Source organism: Micrasema longulum, unplaced genomic scaffold, assembly GCF_059751315.1.
Source record: "Micrasema longulum isolate JH-2025_06_02 unplaced genomic scaffold, ASM5975131v1 h1tg001083l, whole genome shotgun sequence".
NCBI classification, from domain to species: Eukaryota; Metazoa; Arthropoda; class Insecta; order Trichoptera; family Brachycentridae; genus Micrasema; species Micrasema longulum.
In genome coordinates this window covers 163,874-190,570 of record NW_028278271.1, presented here as the reverse complement: position 1 = coordinate 190,570, position 26,697 = coordinate 163,874, and the positions used below count along the sequence as shown (strand labels likewise).

General features: G+C 34.9%; 1 protein-coding gene and 1 long non-coding RNA gene across 3 annotated transcripts in view; one reads left to right on the top strand and one right to left on the bottom strand.

Annotated features, from left to right (window-relative positions):
* Positions 1-277: 277 nt before the first annotated feature.
* On the bottom strand, positions 278-5,738 carry LOC148277107 (uncharacterized). Of its 2 annotated transcripts, none has more exons than XR_015823592.1 (3): positions 5,650-5,738; positions 3,830-4,618; positions 278-1,957 (listed from the first exon to the last, which is right to left on the bottom strand). It is a non-coding gene; the product is annotated as an uncharacterized LOC148277107 (long non-coding RNA). The 2 variants fall into 2 exon arrangements; XR_015823593.1 differs by having other exon boundaries at positions 3,830-4,603; positions 5,650-5,730.
* A 10,444-nt stretch (positions 5,739-16,182) lies between these two features.
* Positions 16,183-26,697, top strand: part of LOC148277106 (uncharacterized) — a 44,914-nt gene continuing 34,399 nt past the window's right edge. Inside the window, exons 1-4 of the mRNA XM_088233319.1 lie at positions 16,183-16,678; positions 21,675-21,806; positions 23,222-23,319; positions 24,220-24,332. Of these exons, the coding sequence (XP_088089445.1) occupies positions 16,560-16,678; positions 21,675-21,806; positions 23,222-23,319; positions 24,220-24,332 (462 nt within the window). The 5' untranslated portion in view covers positions 16,183-16,559. The remainder of the gene's footprint in view (positions 16,679-21,674; positions 21,807-23,221; positions 23,320-24,219; positions 24,333-26,697) is intronic.

Below are 26,697 nucleotides of genomic sequence, written 5' to 3'. Positions count from 1 at the left end.
AATAAAACTACAATTTTATAGGTTGGTTGGAAGAAATTGCCATTTGGCAATAAGCCCGACCATGTACAAATAACATTACGTACAAAAAGTTAAATAAAAATAAATAAATACGGATGTTCAAACATAGGCGAAATGGTGAATGTTACACAGTGTGTAAAGTGGCCACTTTAACCAGCCAATGACAGGTCATTAGCCCTGTAGATGCCTTGACCTTGACTTATCACCTTATCTAATACGTTAATTATCTCTGTTGTAAAATGTAAATATGATACCTATTAAATAAAATATATGTAATTTACAAATACGTGTTTGACTGTAACAAAGAAATAATGAAACACACAGAAAAATTACATTGAACGACCAAGCAAATGGCGGCAAGCCGCTGTCCGAATTTACGCCGAATGGCCGACGTTTTCCTGCTAGTTTAGTACTGTTTTAACTGAGGCACTTAATGGTTTGCAATATTTTTTATTGCACACGTCCACACTCTTCTGCTAGTGTTTTCAATTAAACTTGAGTTAAGTTACATTCTGAGCAGGCGAATGTTTTCTCGCGAAAATGTTGTGTCAACAAGTGTTGCTTCAAACATCAGCAGAGTTCTATACTTACATTTTGAGCAAGCGAACGGTTTTTGCCAGAATGTATCAGCGATTGCCGTTTTAAATTAGACTCGAGGGGAGTTGGATAGTTACATTCTGAGCATGCAAACGTTTTCGAGATGCTAGCGGTATTTCGCTAGCATGTTTCAACATATGCTGTTTTAAATTTTTCTTCAGACGAGTTTTATAACTACATTCTGAGCAAGCGAACGGTTTTTCGCCAGTATGTATCATCATGTGCCGTTTAATATTATTCTTCTGTCGAGTTACATAACTACATTCTGCGCAGACGAATTTTTCATCGTCAGAATGTGTCAACAGGTGCCATTTAAAATCATTCTTCAGTTGAGTTGTATATTCACACTCTGAGCACGCGAACGATTTCTCGTCAGAGTGAATTAGCTTGTGATAATTTAAGTCTTTTTTTTGTCGAGTACTATAATTACATTCTGAGCATGCGAACGGTTTTCCGCCAGCATGTATCAACATGTGCTTTATCAAACTATCCTTACGATGAGTTATATGAGCACACTCTGAGCATGCGAACGGTTTTTCGCCAGTATGCACAAACATGTGCTTATTTAAATTACTCTTGAGTCGAGTTGCATACTTGCATTCTGAGCATGCGAACGTTTTTTGACCACCATGTATCGAGATGTGCTGTTTTAAATGTTCCTTTAACTGAGTTGTATATTTACATTCGGAGCATGCGAACGGCTTTTCGCTTGTATGTATCAACATGTGCCGTTTTAAATTTTTCTTTTGTCGAGTTGCATAATTACACTTCGAGCATGTGAATGGTTTCTCTCCAGTATGTATCAACTTGTGCTTGTTTAAATCATTATTTCGTTGAGTTGCGTAGTTACACTGTGAGCATGCGAACGGTTTTTCACCTGTATGAAATAACATGTGGTTTTTTAAACTATCCTTTCGCTGAGTTGTATAATCACACACTTTGCATGTAAAAGGTTTCTCGCCAGTATGTACCCGCATGTGCGGTTTTAAATTATCCTTCCATTGAGTTGTGAATTCACAATTTGAGCATGCAAACGGTTTTAGGCTAGTGTGTATCAACATATGCTGTTTTAAATTTTTCTTATGTCTAGCTACATAATTACATTCTGAGCATGCGAACGGTTTTTCGCCGGTATGTATTAACATGTGTTTTTTCATATAATCCTTCCGTTTATTTGTATATTTACATTCTGAGCACGCGAAGTATTTTTGGCCAGCACTAGTCAACAGAAATTCGATGCAAGGTTCCTTCTGTCGAGTTTCGCATTCATTCTCTGGAAGTGGTTCTACTCTACGAGACGGTAGATTTACATTATCCACAAATAATGTTGTCGAGTTAGTGCCTGAAAAGAAAAACGTAATAATATGTAATAATCGTACAAAATATTCAACAATATTTTGAGTATGTCAGCCTCGTGGTGTGATAGTCAGCGCGTTTGCCTACCATACAAGAGGTCTCAGGTGTTCGATTCTCGACATGGTTGATATGAAATATTTAAAAGGTGTTTTTACTTTAGAATATTTCTCATCACCTTCCTTTTATGTAACAGAAAAATGATCAAGATACGCTACAATTGGTTTACCAATGCAGTGCCCTATGCACTATTAGGAGCTGAAAGGGAAAGACGATGATATGAGTATGTTCAAATGTTTGCAGACTGGCTGGATTTTCTCCTTAGGGAGATGTTCAGATCTAAATTTGTTGCAACAGAGAGGGAAAACATTTTTGAGAAGGGGAGAAGGGAATATGGAAGTGTAGGGATTTATAAAGCTTATGACCTATCATTGGCTGGTTTAAGCGCCCACATTACACACTGTGTAACATTCACCATTTTGCCGATGTTTGATCATCCATATTTCTTCAATTATTCCATCCGTCGATTTAAGTGAAGATAAAGAACCTGAAACCTTTATTGTTGTAAAGAGATTCATCTGATTGAATTATTTCACATACTAGCCAACGCCTGTATGAAATGTGAAATCCAGTATTTCGTCTACAAACATTTAAACAAATTCAAAATATTGAAATAAAACCAACCGGTCCAAGAAGAAGTTTAAAAATTGGAAAAATATTTTCAGGTGTTGCCTAGTATGTCAGTAAAATAATTCAATCAAATGAATCTCACCCGCAAAAATAAAGGTTTTAGCTCTTTAACTTCACAAACGTCAACAGATAGAAGAGCCGAAGGAATGTAGATGTTCGAATATAGGCAGACCGGTGAATGTTAGACAGTGTGTAAAGTGGCCACTTAAACCAGCCAATGACAGGTCATAAGCCCTGTGGATGCCTAGACTTTAATATTCCCTTCTGTAAAATGTTCTTAATGTCTGTTTTAATATGTTAACAATAGGAACTGCCCAACCATACACAATAATATTGGCATCAATATTTTGGAGTACGGTATAATCAGATGGGGTTGTGCGAGTGACACAGTTTTAAATAGTGTATTTGTTGCACAAAAATCTATGATTAAAATAATAAGTCCCGATACAGACATCTACTGAAGAAATACTCAACAAATTACAACTTATGACACCAAAACAATTATACGCTAAAACAATACTCACTTATAGAACAAAAACTACTCTTACTCTATTGAAAGACATAACCTCCACAATACATCACATACAAATAATATAATCACTAGATCCTCAAGACAAAGACAACTTAAACAAATACAAACTAATATCACTTTCGGACAAAGGGATTTTGAGTATTATTCTATTAAAATCTATAACCTACTCCCACTATCTATTAAAACAATAAGTAACGAAAAAATGTTCAAAGAGGCTATAAAAAATGGATAGTGGAGCTAGGTAGAAGTAAAATGGATTGTCTCATTCGCCCAAACCAATATTGAATCAACTGCTTCACAAGTGTATAGCTTATGTTAGGTTTTTGTTCTTTCGTTGTGCGTTTTGTAATACAAATAATATAGATGTACATAAATTAATTATAAACATAAATACGTAGTGTTAAAAACTGTCTGAACATTTTGTTAATTATCTCTGTTTATTAAGTAAGTCTTGTTTGTTTATTCTCAAATGTAAACATATTTAAAATATATATATATATTGTTAAGTGTCCTCGACACGGGTAACCCAGTTAAATCACATTGTTTTTATTATTAATTATAATTTGTAAGAGAAAAAAGAATTAATAAAAAACAAATATATTTATAATTAATACTCCTAAAATGGTAAGTTTTACTCACCGGAGTCAGCTTCAGTGTTGCAAGAGGATTCCAAACATTCCTGTTTTCTATCAGGATAATCTATGTCAATTTCCATTAAATTCAGTACATCAATCTCTGTAGTATACTGTTGTTCAAAACTGGTCCCTGGTTTAGACTCCACGGTAGCAAAACTTGGGTCCTCGTTTCTGTTGGGACAATACGCCCCTTCCTCACTATGGAAAATACCTCCTTTAACATCGCCAGTCCCCGGTTCAACCTTCACGATAGTAATACTTGGTTCTTGGCTACTGTAGGAATGTAGTGTTCTATCCCCAGTATGGAGAATATCTCCTACATCGCCAGTCTCCGGTTCAGCCTTCACGATTGTAATACTTGGTTCTTGGCTACTGTAGGAATGTAGTGTTCTATCCCCAGTGTGGAGAATATCTCCTACATCGCCAGTCCCCGGTTCAGCCTTCACGGTAGTAATGCCTGGTTCCTGGCTACTGTAGGAATGTGGTGTCCTATCCCCAGTATGGAAAATGTCTCCTTCTACATCGCCAGTCCCCGATTCAGCCTTCACGATACTTAGTTCCTGGTTGCTGTAGTATTGTGGTGTCCTATCCCCAGTACGTAGAATATCTCCTGCATCACCAGTCTCCGGTTCAGCCTTAACGGTAGTAACACCTGGTTCCTGGCTGCTGTAGGAATGTGGTGTCCTATCCGCAGCATGCAGAATATCTCCTATATCACCAGTCTCCGGTTCAGCCTTTACGTTCACTGAAGCAGTCTGCTCCATAGTCGAATCTATATCTGAAGAGAAATATTCTGCAAGTGTAAACGATGCACACAGAATATTTAATATTGATCAAATAACTTTATATTTCGATTTAAGTTATTTTTTGATAATTCTATTTAAAATTCCACTGAAATTATGTTTTTTTTTTTTTACATTATTTTGCATTTTTTAATATTTAGCTCTAATTTATTGACTTTACACCATCGGTTAAAAGGGTCAATGTCTGATTGAAGAAGAAAACAGTCTTGTAAAGTTTAAATTATTTTGAGAATTTTGTTATCGTCCGCGAAGAGCCAAAAACGAAATTTAGAGAATGATTTAGCAACATCGTTAATAAACAATTTGAAAAGCAGGGATTTTGCGTTATTGCGACCTTAAACATTACCAAAAACACTAAATTAGGTTGAATTTACCAAACCGTACTCCTTTTTTTCGTTTTTAAATCAGTTTTATACACCATGTGACGTTTAATCATCAGTGTGACCATTATATGAAGCAAAGAAAAATTTTAAAATCTTCAATTAAATCACTCTCTAGGTGGGTAGAGAAGATACAGAAAACCACCCTAGGGGTGCTATTCTGAACCGCTCTCGCGGCACGAGAAAACAGTTTTTCTCCAGTATTTTGTATGTTAATACGCGAGATAATACGGCCGCGAGAGCGTTTGGAATACCACCCCGGGGCTGCTATTCCAAAAGCTCTCGCTGCCGTAGAAAATACTATTTGAAATGTAAATAAGCGCAATAGAAGTGTTTTCTACGGCCGCAAAAGCGTTTGGAATAGCAGCGCAGGGAGAGTACGGGCGGTTATGGATTTTTACGGTTATTCATTTTCTAAAGATTTACAGAAAATTTGAGGGTGGCCATGGTAAGTTGTCATGCGGCAGTAGAAGTGGCTAGAGTATCAAACAATTGCACTTTGCAAAATGACGCACGACATTAGATGCAATAGACATTTGTTTTTGCGAACGTTTCGGATAGATACAAATTCTTTACGAACGAAAACCCAGCACAAAGGTGGATAAATAATAATAATAATTAACGTTTTATACAAACAATACCTTAAGATCGAGGAATTCGGCTTGTAATACTTGATACGACGTGTGACACACGCGCGCGGCCATTTGAGGTGGCACATAGACAATATCACAGATGATTAATACGGCGACGTAGGAAGTCATAGACACAAATATACTACCCATACAGTTCTAATTTTTTTGCAACAAAGAGGGAAACATTTTTGAGAAGGGGTATGGAAGTCTAGGCATTGACAGGGCTTATGACCTGTTATTGGTTGGATTAAATGACCACTTTACATTCTGTGCAATATTTACCATTCTGTCAATGTTTAATTTTTATTTATTTATTGTGGATAACTTATATAGCGCCATTTTCGTAATAAAATACCTCAAGGGCGCTTTACATGGTGATTCTACTGTTAAGTTAATTTAATTGAAGCTTTAAATTTGTAATTTGATTAAAATAATTTATTTTGTTGTCACGTGCTACGAATTTATTCAAATGATTTAGAGAACAAGTGGGTTTTAAGTTTTTTCCGAAACATCACTTCACTTTCACAGCCTCGCACCTCTGCTGGGAGAGCATTCCATGCCATAGGGCCTGCGACCGCAAATGCGCGCTCACCAAATTTAGTGCGCTGTTTGCGTAGAGGTATAATAACTTTTCCTCTCACCGTAGACGTAGCTGATCTAAGCGTGAGACGCCTGTCAGCTAGTTCATCTGGAATGCATAGTTCCCTTAGATATTCCGGAGCCGAGTTGTGCAGTGACTTATACATAAGCCAACAGAGTTTGTATTCGACCCTCTGTGGAAAACGTAGCCAGTGTAGTTCCCGAAGTAGTGGAGTGATATGACTGAACTTAGAGATTCCGAAAATAAGTCTCGCTGCGGCATTCAATACAGATTGTAGGCGAGTCATTTTGTTCATTGGTAGACCTGCATAGATACCATTACAATAATCGACTCTAGACACTACAAACGCATTTATTAATTGACGGGCGGCATCAACCGGCAAATTTTTGCGTATGCATTTAACTTGTCTCAGCTGGTAGAAGCATGAACTTATCGTTCTACTAATTTGAGCGTCAAGAGATAGGTCAGAATTGAGTAAAACTCCCAGTAGTTTAACGGTGGGTAAAACGGCACTCCCTACATTGGGTAGAGCCGTATCCTGGATCAAATTCTGTCGTCTGGCTGAAGCCACCCACAGTTGTTCAGTTTTTGATGGGCTTAATGTTAGTCTGTTTTCAGCCATCCAGTTTCCTATTTTCTTGATGCATCCATCAATTAAATTGACAAGCACACTTCTCTCGCCTGGTTTGCAATAAAAATAAATCTGCGTATCATCTGCATAGCAGTGCGACCACAATCCACATTCTTTGATAATGTTCTCTATATCTTTAGTGTAAAGGAGATAGAGAAGTGGTCCGAGTACTGACCCTTGAGGCACTCTTGTAGACACCCGAAAGTTGGTTGAGCTTTTACCCTGGAACACGACTGCATATTCTCTTTTATTAAGATATGAACTGAACCACATATGTGCCTGATCACGGATACCATAAGTTTTCTCCAGACGTTCAAGCAAAATATTATGGTCTACAGTATCAAATGCAGCACTCATGTCCAGAAGAGCCATCAACACCAGATTACCAGAGTCCACCGACGTTATAATGTCAGACAGTACTCTTATCACTCCCGTCTCCGTGGAATGAAAACGTCGGTATGCCGATTGCCTTACCGAAAATAAAGAATTCCGCTCGATATAGTTAACGAGCCTGTGAGAAACTACTTTTTCTAGTATTTTTGATACGATGGGAAGATTTGAAATAGGGCAAAAACTGGAAAGATCTTCCACATCTAGTTGGGAATTTTTTAAAAGTGGAATTACATTTGCTTTTTTTATGGCTCTCGGAACAATGCTGCGCTCCATGGATATATTAAATAAATCTGTTAAAAATGGAGCTAATACGTTAATGCATTTTTTCAAAAGCCATGTTGGCATCGGATCTAATATACATTGTTTGTTGGGTAATGCCGCAACAATTTTTTTTAACCTCATTTATAGACGTTGGTTCAAATTTACTGAATTTTTGAAGGGCATTATCTAAAATTACAGGTTTTTTCGCTGAACTACACGCCAGTCTGATTTTTTCGACTTTATTTGTAAAAAAGTCGGCAAAATCAGTGGCAGTAGCGCTTGTGTTAGATGTCTCTGCTATACAGTCACCACGAACAGATTGAAGGCTTCGCCAGAGTTGTTTTGGAGACTTTTTCTGTTCAGTGATTTTTGTAGGTACACCAGAAACTAGATTTTATTTCTTTTATAAATGTCCTATAAGAGGCTTGCATATCTAACCATATTGATCGGTCCAAAGTTGACAGTGTGTTTCTGTATTTGCGTTCTAGACGTCTTAGCTCTTTCTTTTTGAGTCGACAATTTTCGTCAAACCATGCATCAGATTTCCTTTTTCGAATAGTTTTCGTAGTAAATGGTGCATGTTTGTCTATCAGGTTAGATAGTACCTCATTGTACAACCCAACCAATTGATCGACGTCGTTTGAGCGACGGTCAATGTCCGGACCAATCAACGATGTCAGAAGTTTGGATTTAAAATGTTCTAAATTTAATTTTCTCCATGGCCTTGATGCGAGTGTTTTGTAAGTTGGTGTTGGTTTTTGGATATTAATTTTACAGTGCACTAATCTGTGGTCTGAAAGTCCGATGTCTGTTACAAAAACTGTGATTTTTTTATCACAATTCCGTCGTATTATAACATCAAGTGTACCTCCCGCATCATGTGTAGGGGTATTTACTTCTTGTGAACAATCGAAATCACTTAAAAGTGCATTAAAACGAACCGATTCTGAATCCGTCTTGCGGTCGAAACGAATGTTCAGATCTCCAGTTACGTATGTTACTTCTGTACGAGTGATGGCCCATTCAAGTAAAGATTTTATTTCCGAATAAAATTTCCGAGGTGGTGCTTTAGAACCTGGTCTATAAATTGTGATTAAGGTAAAATGGTTGCTGCCTGTGCTAACCCTACAGCCAATGCATTCAAAAGTTGTGTAGAGTGGTATTTTAATTTTTGTTAATTTAAGCTGATTTTTTGTTAGTACAATAATTCCACCGTGGTTCGTCCATGTTATATTATTTTTCTTATGAACGGTTTCAATGGATGGTTTCCGTGCCTCTTCAATAACATTAAAACCCTTACTACGAAGTAGATTAATGGTAGCAGAATTATGGTCTTCATGCCAAGTTTCCGTTAATGCAAGAACGTCTAGATTATTATCGTTAATTATGTTGGGGATATCATCAATTTTATTTCTGATTGAACGTACATTCCATGTACCAAGTGAAAGAGGACAAGGTGTGTTTGCGTTTCTATTTATTTTTACGTGTTTAATTGTTTTTGGTTGATTTTTATCTTTATTTAAATATGTGACTTGTGACTTAGAAATCTGATTAATAAAAGTGTTATTTGTGTTATCAACTGTGTTTGTTTTATTTTTATTTTTTATTTTTCTTCCCCCACGACATCCTCTATATTTCTTAAATAGATTTGAAACTTGTCCTGAAGAAATTAAATTATATTTATATACTATATCGATAACATGCTGATCTAAGCGTTCTTTTACATTTTTAAACTGAAGCAATGAGTCTGCTGTGTAGGTAATGTAAGGTAATGAAGAGACTCCTTTGCACATGCCTTAACTTTAGAGAATCGACAAATTGTTAACAATTTTGTCGACATATCATAAATCAAGTAAGGGTATTTGTAACTTCCCTCAAGGGTACGGAGTTGCGGAGTGATGAACATGTGGCAGTTCTCTGTCCGCTATCCCCGTCCACGTGCTCGTCTTAGGTTCCGGTGGCTCACGAGTCCGATGGTTTAGTACGCACAAAACTCAACTGAACTAACACTAGCGGTAGAAAATTACTTTATAATTTAGTCAAAATACGCGGATGTACAAACAAAATAAACTATTTTATTCACTTATACTGAGGTAATAATGCTAATAAATTATTTGATACAGAATACGGATTTTAGAAAGTCAGATTTCTTTAGAAAAAATATTGTTTTTTGAGGAGCGAGTAAAAACACGTCAGGCCGCTACAGAGCGCCAGAGACTCGACATTTCCTCAACTGTTCAATTTGTTGACTTTTGTGAAGTAAAAGAGCTTAAACCTTTATCATGTGGGTGAGATTAATCTAACTGAACCAATTCACCCACTAGGCAATGCCTGAAAACAATTTTTTAATTTTTATACTTCCTATTTTTAACAGTTAGTTTATTTAATTGCATTTTTTTTTGTTAACTTTCAAAAATGTTTTAAGTATGTCAAAATGTTTGCAGATACGCTGGATTTCCTTCATAGGGAGTTATTCAGATCTAAGTTTGTTGCAACAGAGAGGGAAAACATTTTTGAGAAGGGAATATGAATCTCTAGAAAATCTTGAATATAGGTACTCAAAACATTGTTCAATATTATACACTACAGTACAGGCTAGTAATAGGCAGTGTCCAGCCGGCTGAAGAATACAGTTTTGGGTGTGGAATAACACCAGAATTTTCTTAGGCAAGTGTTATCAACTCGATGGTTACCCTCTTAAAAATATTTTACTGACTGAACTAAAAAAATAACAAGTAATTTTAGTAAAATGAATATAATGCTCTTATACTACGGCATATTGATATGAAGCCGGGTAAAACATTTAAATGCCCCGGAAATACTAATAAAATGTCGACCTTGTTTTATTTAACAATCTGACAGACGGTAAAATAATATTATTCTCTAATGATCCCGCCCTATTCCCTTTTAACCCCAGCATTATGTTGACACTTAAAAACAAAACAACACGGCGTAATTGAGTTTAAAGCGTACCTACACTGTTTCTGGACCATTATAATTCTGTTTGGCAGTTGCAAAAAGAATTTGACATAACCGAATTTTTTTTTTTAAATCATTGTTTTTTTTCTCATAGTTGGTAAATTAATGCTATTTTAGTTTGAACTTTAAGAAAAAAAAAATCAAATGGCTAATATGTAACAAGGCTTTATTTTGATTATTATTTTATGTTAAGTCATCTATTTTAATTTTGTAAATAAATTTTGTGTAAAAGTTCGTATGCTTTTAGTTCTTAATAATGTTTATATTACTTTTTAAATTCATGTAATTTCTCTAACGTTTTTCTTTGTAAAAGAAAAATATACATAGGTACATGTAATTTTTACACTTTTTATATTTTTTAATTTTTCTTTCCCAGATTGTATAATGTATACATTATTTTGAATTTATTTCCATACCTAGCATTATGTTTATTTTGTTATTTTTAAATATTTTTCACACCCTTTTAATTTGTAGTGTATCATAATTTTTATTCTGCTTTTGTAATTAATGTAATGGTTTAAAATATAAAAACGTCTTTAAATAAATATTGTTATCTGTATGTCCCTAAATGAGTTTTTTTTAAAACCCCTTGGGAATATTATTTTTAATTGTGTGTAAAATGTTTTAAATTTAATAAAAAAAATAAAATAAAAAAGAAACTTGCTGACAAGCCGGTTTCGCGGTTTAGCGGTTTTCATTATTTTTCCTCTTATATTTTCTGTTCATGTTAAACTTCTTAAATAAAAATAAATTCAAAAAAATAAAACATAAATTAGGTTTCAAAGGATGTTTTTTTATTAGTTTTATTTTATTAAATAAAAATAAACAATTATAGTGGAAACACTTGTAAAAAAATACATCAATTTAAACATATGAGGTAACAGGCCAGTTGTCATTTAACCCTAGACACCTAACCTTCGTCGCGTCGATGAATACGTGATAGCACATACGCTGTATATTTTTCCAGCGCACGCCGATGATCGTGTTGTCGCTTGTCAGCTCACTACTAGCCACGGTCTATCAGAGACAATTATGTCCAGCGAAGTTTGTTTATATTTAATTTTATGATAAATTAAGTGAGGTCAAAAGAACCCAACAAAATATAAACACTCGTTCAGCAACACAAATTAACTGTATTGTCCCATTTGTATCAACCGCCTTTGGTAAAAAGCAATACAGCATAATTGCTCCAAAGATATTTAATGATTTATTGCCAAATATAAAAGACTCAAAATGTTTTTAAAAAAATAAAAAAATAACTGCACATATAAATAGTGTAGCGAGAGATTTAAAAAATATATATATGTATGTAAATCAAAAAACGTGGTACTTTATATAATCGGTACACATATTATTTATATTTTTATGTATTTCATTGCTCTATATTTGTTTTATTATATATTATACTATATTATTTATGTTTAAGTAACATGTATTCTTGGCACATATATATACTTTATATTTGTATAATAACGATGTTTAATTTCTTACATTTGATTAGCTAGGCATTTATAATTCAGTAGTTTAAGTTCTTCTTTTTTATTACGTATCGCTTACTTACTTACGCTCTAAAGATAGAAATTTACTTACGCTCTAAAGATAGAAAATCTCCATCTTAGAACAGGCTGTGCCATGTTAGATGGAGACTATCATAAACAGAGAACACTCCGTTTTCATTTTACATTAATTGGTTTTATATAGATTCCCTGTTATTAAGTATGTATATTTATTTTTTTGCAATAAATTTATGCAAAAAACATGTTTTTAAATATACACTTTAAAAATCGTTCGTCGAATCGACGAATGGTTAGGTTTGAGGGAGTTTGTACGAACCTTAGGTGTCCAGGGTTAAACGATAACGTGAGGAATCGGGTGCTTTAACGAGGGTCAAACTGTCAGATATAAATGCCATTTAAGCGAGATTACGTATTGCAACTAAGCGGACAATAAAAGACGCTATTCAGAAGATTACCAAGAATTAGAAAGCTAAAACTCGATATTATTGTTTGATTTAATAAGGGAAAAATAAAATCGCAAAACTAGTGTTAGTTTGAACATATTTGTCGGCCTCGTGGGCTGGTGGCCAGCCGTTTGCCGACATGAAATATTTATTTAAAAGGGTATTCTTACACTAGAAAATTTCATAGTCCATGGACTGGCACCTGAAGCGTAAGACTAATCATCTTACCGCCATGTAACAGAAATGATCAAGTTACGCAACGATTTGTGTACTAATGCAGTGCCCTATGCACAATTAGGTGCGGAAAGGGAATGACGATGAACATACATTCAGTCTAAAGGTTTAAATTGAATCTAAATTATTGAAATATTTTTCTCCGAAATTCTTTTAATAATTCACATTTGTCTTTGTTTTCCTCTTGTGCAAACGGCAAATATTACAATTCATCGCTAGGTATGCATTTTCATATTCTTTAATGCCAACGTCGAGAGGACCTGATAATGCACCGCAAGAAGAATACTAAGGGCTATGTATAGCGTGTGAGCTCGCCAATATATGACAGTAAAAATTTTATTGTCTTTGAATTTCCTAGAGTTTTAACCATCGAAAAAAAAGAAGATTGCAAATCAAATCAACAGACAATGGAAATTTGATGTGTATTATTTTAATAGATTGTTTATAACAGAAAAATACATAGAGAAATATGCATTTTTATTTTTTGTAATAAAAACAGTCTAGTAAATTCGAATAAAAAAAAAATACGCTTTATATTAACAATATTAATTAAAATGCAAAAATAACATTGAATACTTGAAAAATAAATATTACTGAGTGTTACAAACATAATTTAAAAAACGGATAGCGATTAAAAGTAAAAACTATCTTTAGTTTAATTCTTATAGCGATAAATACATAAACATTATAAAACAGGAGTTATACAAATACAAAAATAATATTGTAACCAGGTGGCTACCTACACGGTTAAATTTCGAAACACCACGCAATTTCTTATCTCGGCTACGCTATGTAAAATGAAAAAAAAAAATTAAATTAATAATTTCATCACGTCATGAAGTCGCCCCTGGGTAGCGCCTGCTAACGTCAATCAACAAAAACATCCTCGTTTTAATTACAATATTTCGGCTACGCCATGAATCTCTTTTTTTAAATAATTTTCACGTCACAAAGTCGCCCCTGGGTAGCGCCTGCTAACGTCAATCAACAAAAACATCCTCGTTTTTATAACAGTATTTCGGCTACGCCATGAATTTCTTATAAAAAATGTCAAAACGTCACAAAGCCACTCTCTGAGTGTCGCTACTGACATCATTTACAAAAACATAATTATTTGTGCTTTTTTCAGGTACGCAACAATTTTTTTAAATACACCTACCTAACCGATAAAATACTATTAGTAATTAAACCAAGGTGTGCTTTAAAGTTCCGTATGGCCAAATAATATTATTTATTATTAGAATATTATTGACATGTAGTTCAAGCATTGCTGCATTCACGTTGCTTTACTTCTGAGAGCTCAACTGCTATGTTTTTCTATGGTTATGTTAATGTCATCTGTCATGTATTGGCGAGCTCACAGGCTATACTTACGCCAATACTAATAACAACTCACGATTTGAACAGATAAGTTCTTAGGAACACGAAATAATTCAGCTCGTTATGTTTGATAAGATTTAAGAAACACGCGCGCGACCATTTTGAGGAGGCTCATAGACAATACCGCAGATCGTCCAGCGACGATATAGAAGGTTATAGAGACAAAATTATTTTTAAGTACTTATCTGGCTAAAAGAGATAAAGGGTTCTAGCGGCTGTAGAATACGATTATGTGTGTGAAACAAAACCAGAATCCTTGTCGAGCGTTCCTGACTCTCAGATAATCCTGAAAAGGGTTATTGAGTAGATACAATGGGATACGTATTTGTTAAAATGTTGGTTTTTTTTCCGCAATATTTCACATAATGATGTCATTGGAGGTGATGTTGCTAACCTTTGGTGTTGAAATTGTCAAATTTTAATATAGTACCTACCTACTTACAACCCTTACACTGTGGCTTGATTAAATTGGTGTAGTTAATAACCAAATTAAAATTTGTTGCAACAGAGATTGGCTAGTTTAAGTGGCCACTTTACACACTGTAACCGTCACCATTCTGCCTATGTTTGTACGTCCACATTTCCTCAACTCTTCCATCTGTTGACTTTTGTGAAGTAAAAGAGCTGAAACCTTTATCACGCGGGTGAGATTCATCCGGCTGAACCAATTTGCCTACTAGGCAACGCCTGAAAATAATTTTCCAATTTTGTGTACTTCTTCTTTTACCAGGTAGTTAATTCAACAATGCTTGTAGTAAGTCCAAATGCTTGCAGACTAGCTGGATTTTCTCCCTAGGGAGTTGTTCATATTTTAATTTGTTGTAACAAAGAAGGAAAACATTTTTGAGAAGGGAATATGGAAGTCTAGGCATTTACAGGGATCAAAAATGTTTTCCCTTTATTAGTTTATTAAATCATATCGAATTGGTGCAACATTGTTTGCCAAGAAAAGTAGCATGGATGATCGGCCTCGAGAGGGGAGACTACACTTACGGAGATATGGAGTCAATGTTTAAAATCTCAAGTCTACAAAAACGTAGAAATAACATTGACTCCATATTTATGTTTGATTAACTAAATGGCTTAATTGATGTACCATCGTTACTGGGACAAGTGGCATTTAATGTTACAATCCGTCGGTTGCGAAATAATAATGCGCTGTTCCTCGATCAACATATCACAAACTATTGCTCGCATGCACCAATGTCCCGATTGTGTCGTATTGTAAACTTAAGAGAAGATCTGGACTTTTTCGGTGTAAGTCTTTATAGATTTTAAAAATCACTAAGGCAGACCGGATCTTGCCTTGAGGTAGTAATTTTTTTGTTGTCCTAGCTTTAATTTTATTTAGTTGTATTTTATTTTATTAGTGCCTGTATTTATTATGAGACGTTGTATTTATCATCAAATGGACTGCATAAGTCCGTCAAATAAATAAATAATAAATTTACTTTGTGGAAAAACATTTTGGATTTATTGAAAATTAAACACTTTGTAGTTTTTATTACATAAGAGTTTAATATGTTATAACACAACTAGTTTCAGGTATTCTGAATTACCCATCATCAGGTGTAAATATAAACGAAACTAAAATATAAACACAGATTATACATTATTATTAAAATTATATTACACTTGGAAGAGGCCATTCACAGGAAACTTTAATTAATAATATTATACTCCAAAATACTTCACCCCTGCTATTTATATTATCTTTAATTGGGAAAAACCCAACCTCTCCACTTCACATTGCCTTGCCCCTTCCGCCGACCCAATCAGTACCTAAATACTAATCTGTGTATATATTTTAACATAAAAAAGTAGATAAATCACTTTCAGTACCAAATATGTAAACAGCCCATCCTCCCGCAGTTGGTTCACGCGGTAAGATTAAAATTCTGAGAGAAATCAGCTTCACGATAAAGTATTTTTTAATGTAAAAAATCTAAGATAACGCCATCTTATTAAATTCCTCAATACTCAACAGAATATAAATGAAATGTGCAACGAGCAAAAATTAGTAAGTAAAATTGAATACCATCACTTTATCCGTCACATTTTAGTTGCGTTAGAACTGCTTCTTTTACGAACATAAATTTTATCGGGCCATTTTGCCGTCATTGCACTGTCATGTAAACAAAGTCTGATTACATATTTTGGCGTTATTATTTTGGGCAAATCACAACGAAACGTTAGTTGGTTTGAAATGTTATCCGTAATGTACGATTTCGGATTGTTAAAAACGAGCTGCGCGTTAGAGATAAGCCGAAACGTCAATTTTACGTAGACTAGGGTGTGGATCCCGGCTTACACTTAAAAAATATTTTTGAAAATTCTTTCCAGTTGAGTGGAAGGCGGTCGCGGGTTTCTCAGTGTCTTAGCTCCCGGTGATATTTTGATTTTAGCGTCAGAATAGATGTAATTAAAGCGAATAGTGATTAGATTTCGGTGTTTAAAAGTGAGGTTATGTGTGTGTTGTGATGATGTCTTCTGTGACTTTCGATGACTCTATGAGTGAAACCAGCTCCGTGGCGGACGAAGAGAGAGTGAAGAAGTTGTTCCAAGCCTGTGATTACAATGGCGACGGATATATTGATAGGTGATATGCCTTGTCTTTATTTATGATTTGTATTTTATTTACTTTATTTTATTAACATAAACGGCAAATCTGCCTTTTACAAACATTTATAATACTAACATATTTGACATAATATTTTTTTTATTTTTAAACCTAAATTTCCTTAAACCCAAGATTTATAAAAAAAAAAATGAAACCAGAAAATTATACAAGATTTATATTTAAAAAATTAACCTAAAAATTTTACAGCATATTCAGTAGAAAGTTTTAATAATAAAACATTCTACAGTAATACAACAAGAAAATCATAAGTACTGTTTCATACAGCTGGGCAAAGTGAACAACAAGCTTTATATATTATGAAATGCATGAATAAATAAATATATATACCATTCATTATCTTTGAAAAAGTTCAAAAGGTTTGTTCCATAGGAACAATACCCTACACTTAATATATCAGATACGTGGGAATAACTATTGCCGAGTTCATGAAGTCTGTTTAATACGGCATTACAAGTATACACTGTCCGTGGATTGTTGCTACAAAACGGCGGCACCTGTCTAGCCATTCTTCCAGGCACCCTGAAGTTGATGAAAGATAATAGTTCAAGGCAATTCCATATTGAATTTACAATTTTGAATAAATTTAAAAGGTCTATAATTTTTCTTCTATCGTTAAAATTTAACAAATTCAATGTTTTCAGTAAAAAATCGTAATTTAAAAATTCACGACTTATTCTAAGTTTTTAATTAAGAATTTTTATTGGACTCTTTCAAGAGAATTTTGGTGACAGTTGTAGTAAGGAGTCCATATTGTAGAGTTACACGCTAACTAGCTTCTCACTAATGAAGTATACATCAACTTCAAAGTGATGATCATTATTATTATTATGGATAACTTAGCGCCATTTTCGTAATATAATACCGCAACGTGAACGGCAACGTTAGACGAGGACGACCAAGGAAGACGTGGCATGATCAGATAAACCAAAATCTTAAGTCTGGTCATGTCAAAAGCAGACAGAACCGAAGGGTATGTATGACAAGATGTATGAATGTGGAAGAGGCTAGGAGTGTATGCCAGGATAGACGTGTGTGGCGGTCCATTCTCTCTGCCTACCCCTACGGAGAAATGGCGTGATTGTAGTAGTAGTAGTAATACCGCAAGGTCGCTTTACATAGTGATTCTATAAATAATTCAATTTAATTGAAGCTTTTAAATTTGTAATTTAATCAAAACATTTTATTTTGTTATCACATGGATAACAAGTGGATTTTAAGTTTTTTCCAAAACATCACTTTACTCTCGCAGCCTCGCACCTTTGCTGGGAGAGCATTCCACGCCGTAGGGCCTGCGACCGCAAATGCGCGTTTATGAATTTAGTGCGCTGTTTGCGTAGAGGTATAATAACTTTTCCCCTCGCTGTAAACGTAGCTGATCTAAGCGTGCGACGCCTGTCAGCTAGTTCATCTGGAATGCAGAGTTCCCTTAGATATTCCGGAGCAGAGTATCTAGCTTTTACCAGCGGCCTTGCTCACTCCGTATTAGGAAGGAATTATTTAGGTAATCAATTAGTTGTGTCGTTTATCAATAAGTGTTTTTGTTTATCAATAAGAATTTTCCCAATGAAATGATAGACAATCGAACTTAGTTATTGTGAGAAAGATGGGACCACTTGAATTTGCTCGTTATAAGCGTTACTCGTTATTCCAGAGAAAGGTTTTTTTTATACAACCGCTATTGCACATTGTCACTAAGTAAATACGTATGTATACCAGGGGCGAATCGTCAAAGTAAGCGATTATGCACAGCTTACCATTAAATTTGACTCTAAATAATAATAAATTATAGTAACCATGTTTATGGGAAAAAAATAAAGTAATTGTCATTTATTATAAATCACCGTTTATATCTTTCTTCAAAAAAATATCTATGAAGCGCGCCCAGCCCATTCTTACTGAACGATGAAACTAGCCGATTACCTCAACTTATTCTTCCATACAAAAAAGTACACTGTATTTTTCGTCTTTAACCCAAGTCGGCTTTTTTAGTACTAAAACAAACTTGCAGATTACAAATATTTTTAAAAGATTCTCTATTTGGAAACTAGTATTTCGAACATTATTTCCGAAGGACTATTTTTCTTTGATGGGATACCGTTGACATATTATGTATCACATAGGACAGGTGGCGTTCCCAGTGGCCGTTTTAGGCATTATTCATTTTATAGAAATCGGCCAGTGCTCAAGTCTCGACAGTACTGTCAATGACAGATCACAATGGAAATATCTGCGGAATGTCATTGTGGTATTTGTTAATAAACTTTTATGCAAGTATTGTATTGAAATAGTGTAGAATAAAACTACGTTTATCGCGTGGTTAATATTAATTGTTATTTGAGTTAATTTTCACAGAATTACAAAAAAATTGTCATTTATAATTACATTACTTACATGTTATGTAGGTACTTATATGTAGTACAAATTAATGAACATTTTTAATAGATTACCTATAAAATAAATCACGGCTCGCCACTGATGTATACATATAACTCATACATATTTTTTTTACAGGGGTTAGGTTTTAACTGATCTGGTCTAGAACTCATTTGATGTCACCCACTTGTAATGTTTATTGTGTATTGAATTAAGCCTAGAACATTAAAAAATCCCCATAATAACCCCCGAAACAAGCATGTCATTCATAAACTACAAAAGCAGCTATAAATTGTAACAATGTGCCGAACCGGCACTTACTAAGTTCGCAAAGCTTGGATTTTTTAAAAACCATGTGTGTTCATTTTTCAATATTGTCGGCGAAAATCCAATTAGGTACTTGGACACCTACTTCGCAGGGGCGAACCGTCCATATAATCGATTATTCGCAGCTTACCATTATATTTCACTACCAATAATAATAATGTTTTATAGTAGTTTTAATTATAAATTAATTAATTAATTAATTATGGATAACTTATATAGCGCCATTTTCGTGATAAAATACCTCAAGGGCGCTTTACATGGTGATTCTATTGTTAAGTTAATTTAATTGAAGCTTTTAAATTTGCAATTCAATTAAAATAATTTATTTTGTTGTCACGTGCTACGGATTTATTCAAATGATTTAGAGAACAAGTGGGTTTTAAGTTTTTTCCGAAACATCACTTCGCTTTCACAGCCTCGCACCTCTGCTGGGAGAGCATTCCATGCCATTGGGCCTGCGACCGCAAATGTGCGTTCACCAAATTTAGTGCGCTGTTTGCGTAGAGGTATAATAACTTTTCCTCTCCCCGTAGACGTAGCTGATCTAAGCGTGAGACGCCTGTCAGCTAGTTCATCTGGAATGCATAGTTCCCATAGATATTCCGGAGCCGAGTTGTGCAGTGACTTATACATAAGCCAACAGAGTTTGTATTCGGCGAGAATAAATAAAATAATCTTTATTTATTATAAATTAACGTCACTGTTTATATCTTCCTCAAAAAATAAATATAAGCTGCTAAATGCGCACCCAGCGCATTGCCCGGTTCCGATTATTGCAGCTTATTTTTCAATACAAAATGTATACTGTATTTTAACATTCAAAAACCCAGTGCGTATATTTTCCTCGCTAAGTTCACTCGCAGATTACAGATATTATTTCAAGCTTCTCTACTTGGAGAGTAGCATTTCGAGCGTTATTTCCTAAAGACCATTTTCGTTTGATAGTATTCTGTTGACATATGACACCAGTTTTTTAGTCCGCGCGTTTTAGCTAGTGGCGCCTCGCTCGGTGTCGTCAATTTCTTGCATTATTCATTCTCAGTTTAGAAGGAAACGAAGCTGACGGCTCGGCGCGGCGCAGCGCGGCGGTCACGACGGTCACGTGACATTTTTGTTGCAATATTTTTGCGAATATTTCTAATGAATGTTATTGTTATGTTATGTAATGTAATATGTAAAGTTAAAATTATGTATTTTGGCATAAATTAATTAATTTAAATCTAATCTTATTGTTTTTTTTTTTAATTTTTCAGAAAGAAAAAAAAATATAGTAAAAGAAAAAATATTTTTTTGTGTACATAATGGGAGTGACGTCTTACAATAGAATGTTTACTTTCTTTTATATTAGTACCTAAATAATTGCAGTATAAAATGTAAATTACAAACAAATATACGGTGTTTTTAATCAGTGCCAAACAAAAAGGAATTATGAATAAACTTATTTTATTATCCCTATTTTTTAACATATTTTATTTTTTAAAACTTTTTCATACATGTACTGTCTTAAAATGATGGAGAATATACCTACATATTACGCAAAGTTATTAATTGTTGTTTGTTTGTTGGGTTGTTGGTTAAAATTATTTTGATTAAAAATAAGTAGGTATTGCGTCTTCTGTTGCCAGCAGGTGAAACTGGAGCTGGAGAGATGAAGTTGTTTTTACACAAAACCATAAAAAAAAATCCGCATACCTGGATATACTTTTTTTTTATACGCCTCCGCTCATTTGCGAGATTACTTATATGTATGTAGTATGTATGTACATGCAGGTACAAATTATGAAAAAAAATTAAAGCTTACCTATAAAAAAAGTCACCGCTCGCCACTGCTACATAGCTAACATAAACATAATCTGATCCCAACGCCTGCCTGTGTTTATCCTTTACGTAACCGCCCTTTTTGATTTTATTACTTAGATTCTTATTTTGAGAATAATGTTTTTAACAATTGAAGATTTTTTGTATAATTTTTGACAATATTTTTGTTCGGTATGTCCGAAAAGTAGCTTATTATAACAGTAAATAATTGTATAGGGAAAACCGTGAACTAAAATGTCAACTAATGTTTCCTCGTTACATTGGAGATCTCGCTATTTCCGTGATCATTATAACCGAGTTCGACTGTATTTTATAATTTTTCCAAACATTTCTACAAGCTGATTTCTGGACGTATACTTTATGATTGAAAATAAACAGGAATTTGTCAAAATAACGCAAAATTGTGTTGTTGATTATTAAAATAAATAATTTTCAGTTCCGATCTGGAGATGGTGTGCAGAGAATTGGAACTCGGGCCGTGTGTTCAGGAGTTGCTGTGTGAGCTCGGAGCTGATCTGACCGGGAAGGTCTCCTACAAGGATTTCCTCGGACGCAGGAGAGCATTAAGGTAAAATAACTTAAATAAATAGGTGTGTAGATTTTCATTGTCACTGTTGTCAATATATATCGTCGTAAGTTGGATTCGTTTTGACGTTTCGGCCACCATTGCAGGAGCCATCTTCAGGGTAAACTATGTATCTGTTCAGTTAAATAAAACTGTTCCTGGGACACAAAAATGGCAGCTTAAATTCGAAAGCACATCTATCCAAGACTACTATTGAAAAGTTACTATCATCATCAGTAGCATATGGTGTCCACAAAGATCCTCCAAGAATCTCTGTCGGCTGCCAGCTCCGGTGCATCCTCCGAAGTCAGGTTCGCGTCCCGTAATTCTGACACGAACTGCCAACGAACCAGGACGTCGAGAACCTGATGCCTTGTAAAGCAGGCAAGCGTGGTAAAGGCTCTCAGGAGGCATCCGCAGCACATGGCTGAGCCAACCGCATCGCCTCTGCAAAAACTACCCAACCTGACTTTTCCAAATAGGTACTCTGTATATACCATATTCCATTCTGTCTCCATTAATATTGGAGCATAGAATTAAGAATAGTCCAGAAGGAGCGTAGAATCAAATTTGAATTCATCGGACTGTGTCCCATAATTCCCCCACTGTGCCCCATTTTCGCCGCGCGCATACGTGATGTCGCCGCGTAATGTTGCAAAAAAATCATAACACAAAAGTAAGGTAAAAAAAAGCAATATGTTAATTTCTCTAAAATTTTATAGTGCACGCGGAAACATTGATTGACACAACAGAGTAGATAAATAAAGGGTCATTTAATAAGAGTAATTGAATTGATAAACTTTAAACTTAGAATATAAAAAAAAAAAAAATTACATTTAACGGACATTTTTATATCATGTTAAACAATATTTGATGTTTTGAAGATAATGTCGGTCAAATGTCCACCACAGAGTTGTTAAATCCGAGGTCCAATTTTCATTATTTCTCTTGAGGGATGAGCAAAAAAGGGTTACAAATTTTACCGTCCTGGCAACACTTATGAAATTTCCATTTTGTTTCTTTGACAATCTGACAGATGAAAAAATAATTCAATTTTTAAGTAATGCATTCGTTTGCTAATTACACATGAGATGTGATGCCATCCTGTTTCATTAAGATCCTAGCAGTATTTCTACACTTTAAAAGGACACAACACGGCATAGTTGAATTCAAATCAGGAGTTGCGCACTGAGCGACGTCTACAAAGAAACTAATGGGTCAAAACGTTCATGAGTAGTTTTGTCGCCTTCTGTTTGATGTGCGTATGCGGTTTCTGGACTATTCTTAATTCTACGTATTGGAGTATTCACGCACGGCGTCCTAAACAAATAGAACCAATATTTAAATTTATTTCGCACGTCGGTTTGTCTCGGACCTTAGTGATGAATCAATTGTTCGGACCTTTGTTTCGTTTGCAGAGGGGAGATTGACGCGTTGAAGGAGTCCGACGCAATCCACAGCGGGAACGAGTCGTCACAGGACATCCCGGCTACGAGCGAAAGTGCCAACAGTTTCAGTAAGTATGTTTATTAGTCAGCCTGTACCGCTATCGCCACCAAACATTGTCAAACCCGATGCAGAGTCTTCCATCTGTTTACTTTTGTGAAGTAAAAGAGCTGAAACCTTTATCTCGTCAGTGAGATTCATCCGGCTGAACCAAATCACCTACTAGGCCAACGCCTGAAAACAATTTTCCAATTTTTATACTTCTTCTTTTACCAGGAAAAATCTAGAAAGGAGCTCTGCGCTGGTTTGGACATGTAGAACAAATGGACAGCGAAAGAACGGCTAAGAATATTTACAATGCGAATGTTGATGGATGCAGAAATAGAGGAAGACCGAGAAAGACATGGCATGACCGAATCCAACAAATACTTCAAGATGGACATGTCAAAAGTCGGAATAATCGGCGCGCGTTCATGAGAAGATGTATGAATGTAGAAGAAGCGAGATCTGTATGCAAAGATAGTGTTGTGGAGTTCTATCCTCTCTGCCTACCCTTACGGGGAAACGGCGTGATGGTTTGTTTGTTTGAAAATAATTTATTCCCGATTTCCGATAAAATGCTTTTTTTGTGCCTAATAAGTATTTATTATTGAATAACAAATTATTTCAGTCAAGGAATACCGATAATCCAGCTATATAGTACTGGACTACGTGACTGACTGAGAGTATACTTTTGATGATATTTGTAATTTATCACTTGACCTACATTATTTATATTATAAAACACTATTATCATATAAAGAATATAGGTATAATCTAAATCTTATTATTCATTTCAATGTGTATTTTATTAGTGCCTGCATGTAATTGATGTAAAATAAGCAATGTCTTTTTGTTATTTAAATATTATTTTTCATTGTTCGTATACCAAACGAAAAAATCCAATTTATAGCATTGTTTGTGTTCTTAGATAAACAAGAACTATGGGAATGGGATTCAGGAGCCAGGGATCTGAGTCCAGAACCATTAGGAAAAGTCGCCACGCAGGCCGCCCCCGATGCCATGGCCGAACTGGCCAGTACTGTAAGTTTTCATCTATCTGCCTTTTACAAACATTTATAATATTAACAAATTTGGCTTCATGTATATATTTTTTTTAAATATGAATTTCCTTATACCTAAGATTTATAAAAAAAAAATTTAACCAAAAATTATTCAAGATTTATATTTAAAAAATTAACCTAAAAATTATACAGCATATTCAGTAGAAAGTTTAAATAATAAAAAATTCTACAGTAATACAACAAGAAAATCATAAGTACTGTTTCACACAGCTAGGCAAAGTGAACAAAAAACTGTATATATTATGAAATGCATGAATAAATACAAATAATTACCAATCACCATCTTTGAAAAAGTTCAAAAGGTTTGTTCCATAGGAACAATACCCTACACTAAATATATCAAATACGTGGGAATAACTATTGCCGAGTTCATGAAGTCTGTTTAATACGGCATTACAAGTATACACTGTCTGTGAATTGTTGCTACAAAACGGTGGCACCTGTCTAGTCATTCTTCCAGGCACCCTGAAGTTGGTGAGAGATAATAGTTCAGGGCAATCCCATAATGAATTTACAATTTTTAATAAATTTAAAAGGTCTATAATTTTTCTTCTATCGTTAAGTTTTAACAAATTTCATGTTTTTAGTAAAAAATCGTAATTTAAAAATTCATGACTGATTCTAAGTTTAAAATTTATATACCGTAAGAATTTTTTTTGGACTCTTTCAAGAGAATTTTGGTGACAGTTGTAGTAAGGAGTCCATATTGTAGAGTATAGAAATATTCATATTACGACAGAGATGCGGAGCATTCTAGCGAAGGGAATATGGAAGTCTGAGCATTTACGGGGCTATCTTAAATATATATATAATTCTTCTGTATGTGTGATGTCACTGAACTTCTCCTAAACGGCTTAACCGATTTACGTGCGGTTTTCAGCGAAATGTAGATCTTTGCGCTGCGCGTGTTCGTAGATATGAAAATTTTCAGTCAAATGTGTAAAAAAAAAATTAGGAGCATAAATCTCTTTTTCCTCGACCTACTAAGGTTACGTTCCACAAGAACTTCGACAGAATGTTGACAGAAGCGAAGGGCATGTATGACAAGATTTATGAATATGGAAGAAGCTAGGAATGTATGCCAGGATAGACGTGTGTGGCGGTGCATTTTCTCTGCCTACCCCTACGGAGAAATGGCGTGATGGTAGTAGTAGTAGTAGTAATATGTTAAGTTTCCGCAAATCAAGTTTTGTAAAATTTCCATTGAAAATAAACGTAAAAATGGCATTTTTCAATAAAAAATAATAAAAGCGCCATCTATGAATAATTAGTTTCATATTTTCGTTTAGAATCACCTTAATACTACAACAGAGATGAAGAACATGTGGACAATACAATAGATACGACATTATTGTCTTGTCCCAGCTCCGTGAACAGCCTCGACCGCGCAGGACAGAACGCTGGGACATTACAAACATTCAGCTTCAGTTCACACGTGAGCGCTGCGAAAATTAATACACGACGGTGTTTCTTACGAGCGAATTCACGAAAAGCATTATTAATTTTATTCCAAGATGTGTTGGAATTGTTAAAAGGCAAACTAAATATATAATGAAAAAAAAATTCTGCCGTTAATTTTTTTTGGGAGCGACACGTTCACGGCCAAATCTATTGTCACAGGGTCCTGTCAATACGCGTTCACACGAGGACGATGCGGCCGCGCGCAGTGGTGGAGTGATCGTTGTTCCGCGGAGATAGCCTGCCCGTCTATCTCGGTCGCGATGTCTCGGGACAATGTTTTGTCCTGCAAACTGATGTTTACACGTGGACAATGGTCGAGTCCTGGGACAGAACAATATTGTATCGTCTACGTGTAAAATTCAATCGACGCCGCTCGGTTGTTTCCGACGCCGATTGGCCGTTTCCGACGCCGTTCGGCCGTTTCCGACGTCGTTCGGCCGTTTCTGCACACCCGCCCATTTCAACAGCGTAATCAGACTGACCTTTGACTTTTGGAGAAAATTGAGAAAGCCAGGGGTTGTCAACATTTAGTAACAGCAGTTGACCTTTCAGGTCCACAAACGAAGGAGGAAATTCAGTTTTTTTTATTCATTAATTATTTTCAAAATAGATATTTATGTATAATTTTATCATCGCTATGTTTTTTTGGTCAGCGCGTTTGCCTACCATGCGAGAGGTCTCAGTTTCGATTCCCGACATGGTTGTCATGAAATATTTATTTATTATGGTGTTTTCACACGAGAATATTTCATATTCAGAAGTACTGGTCATCGATCAGCATAGAACAAACTATGGCCTAAATTCTCCAATGACCCGCCTTTGTCGTATTGTTAACTCAAGACAGGATCTGGACTTTTTTGGTT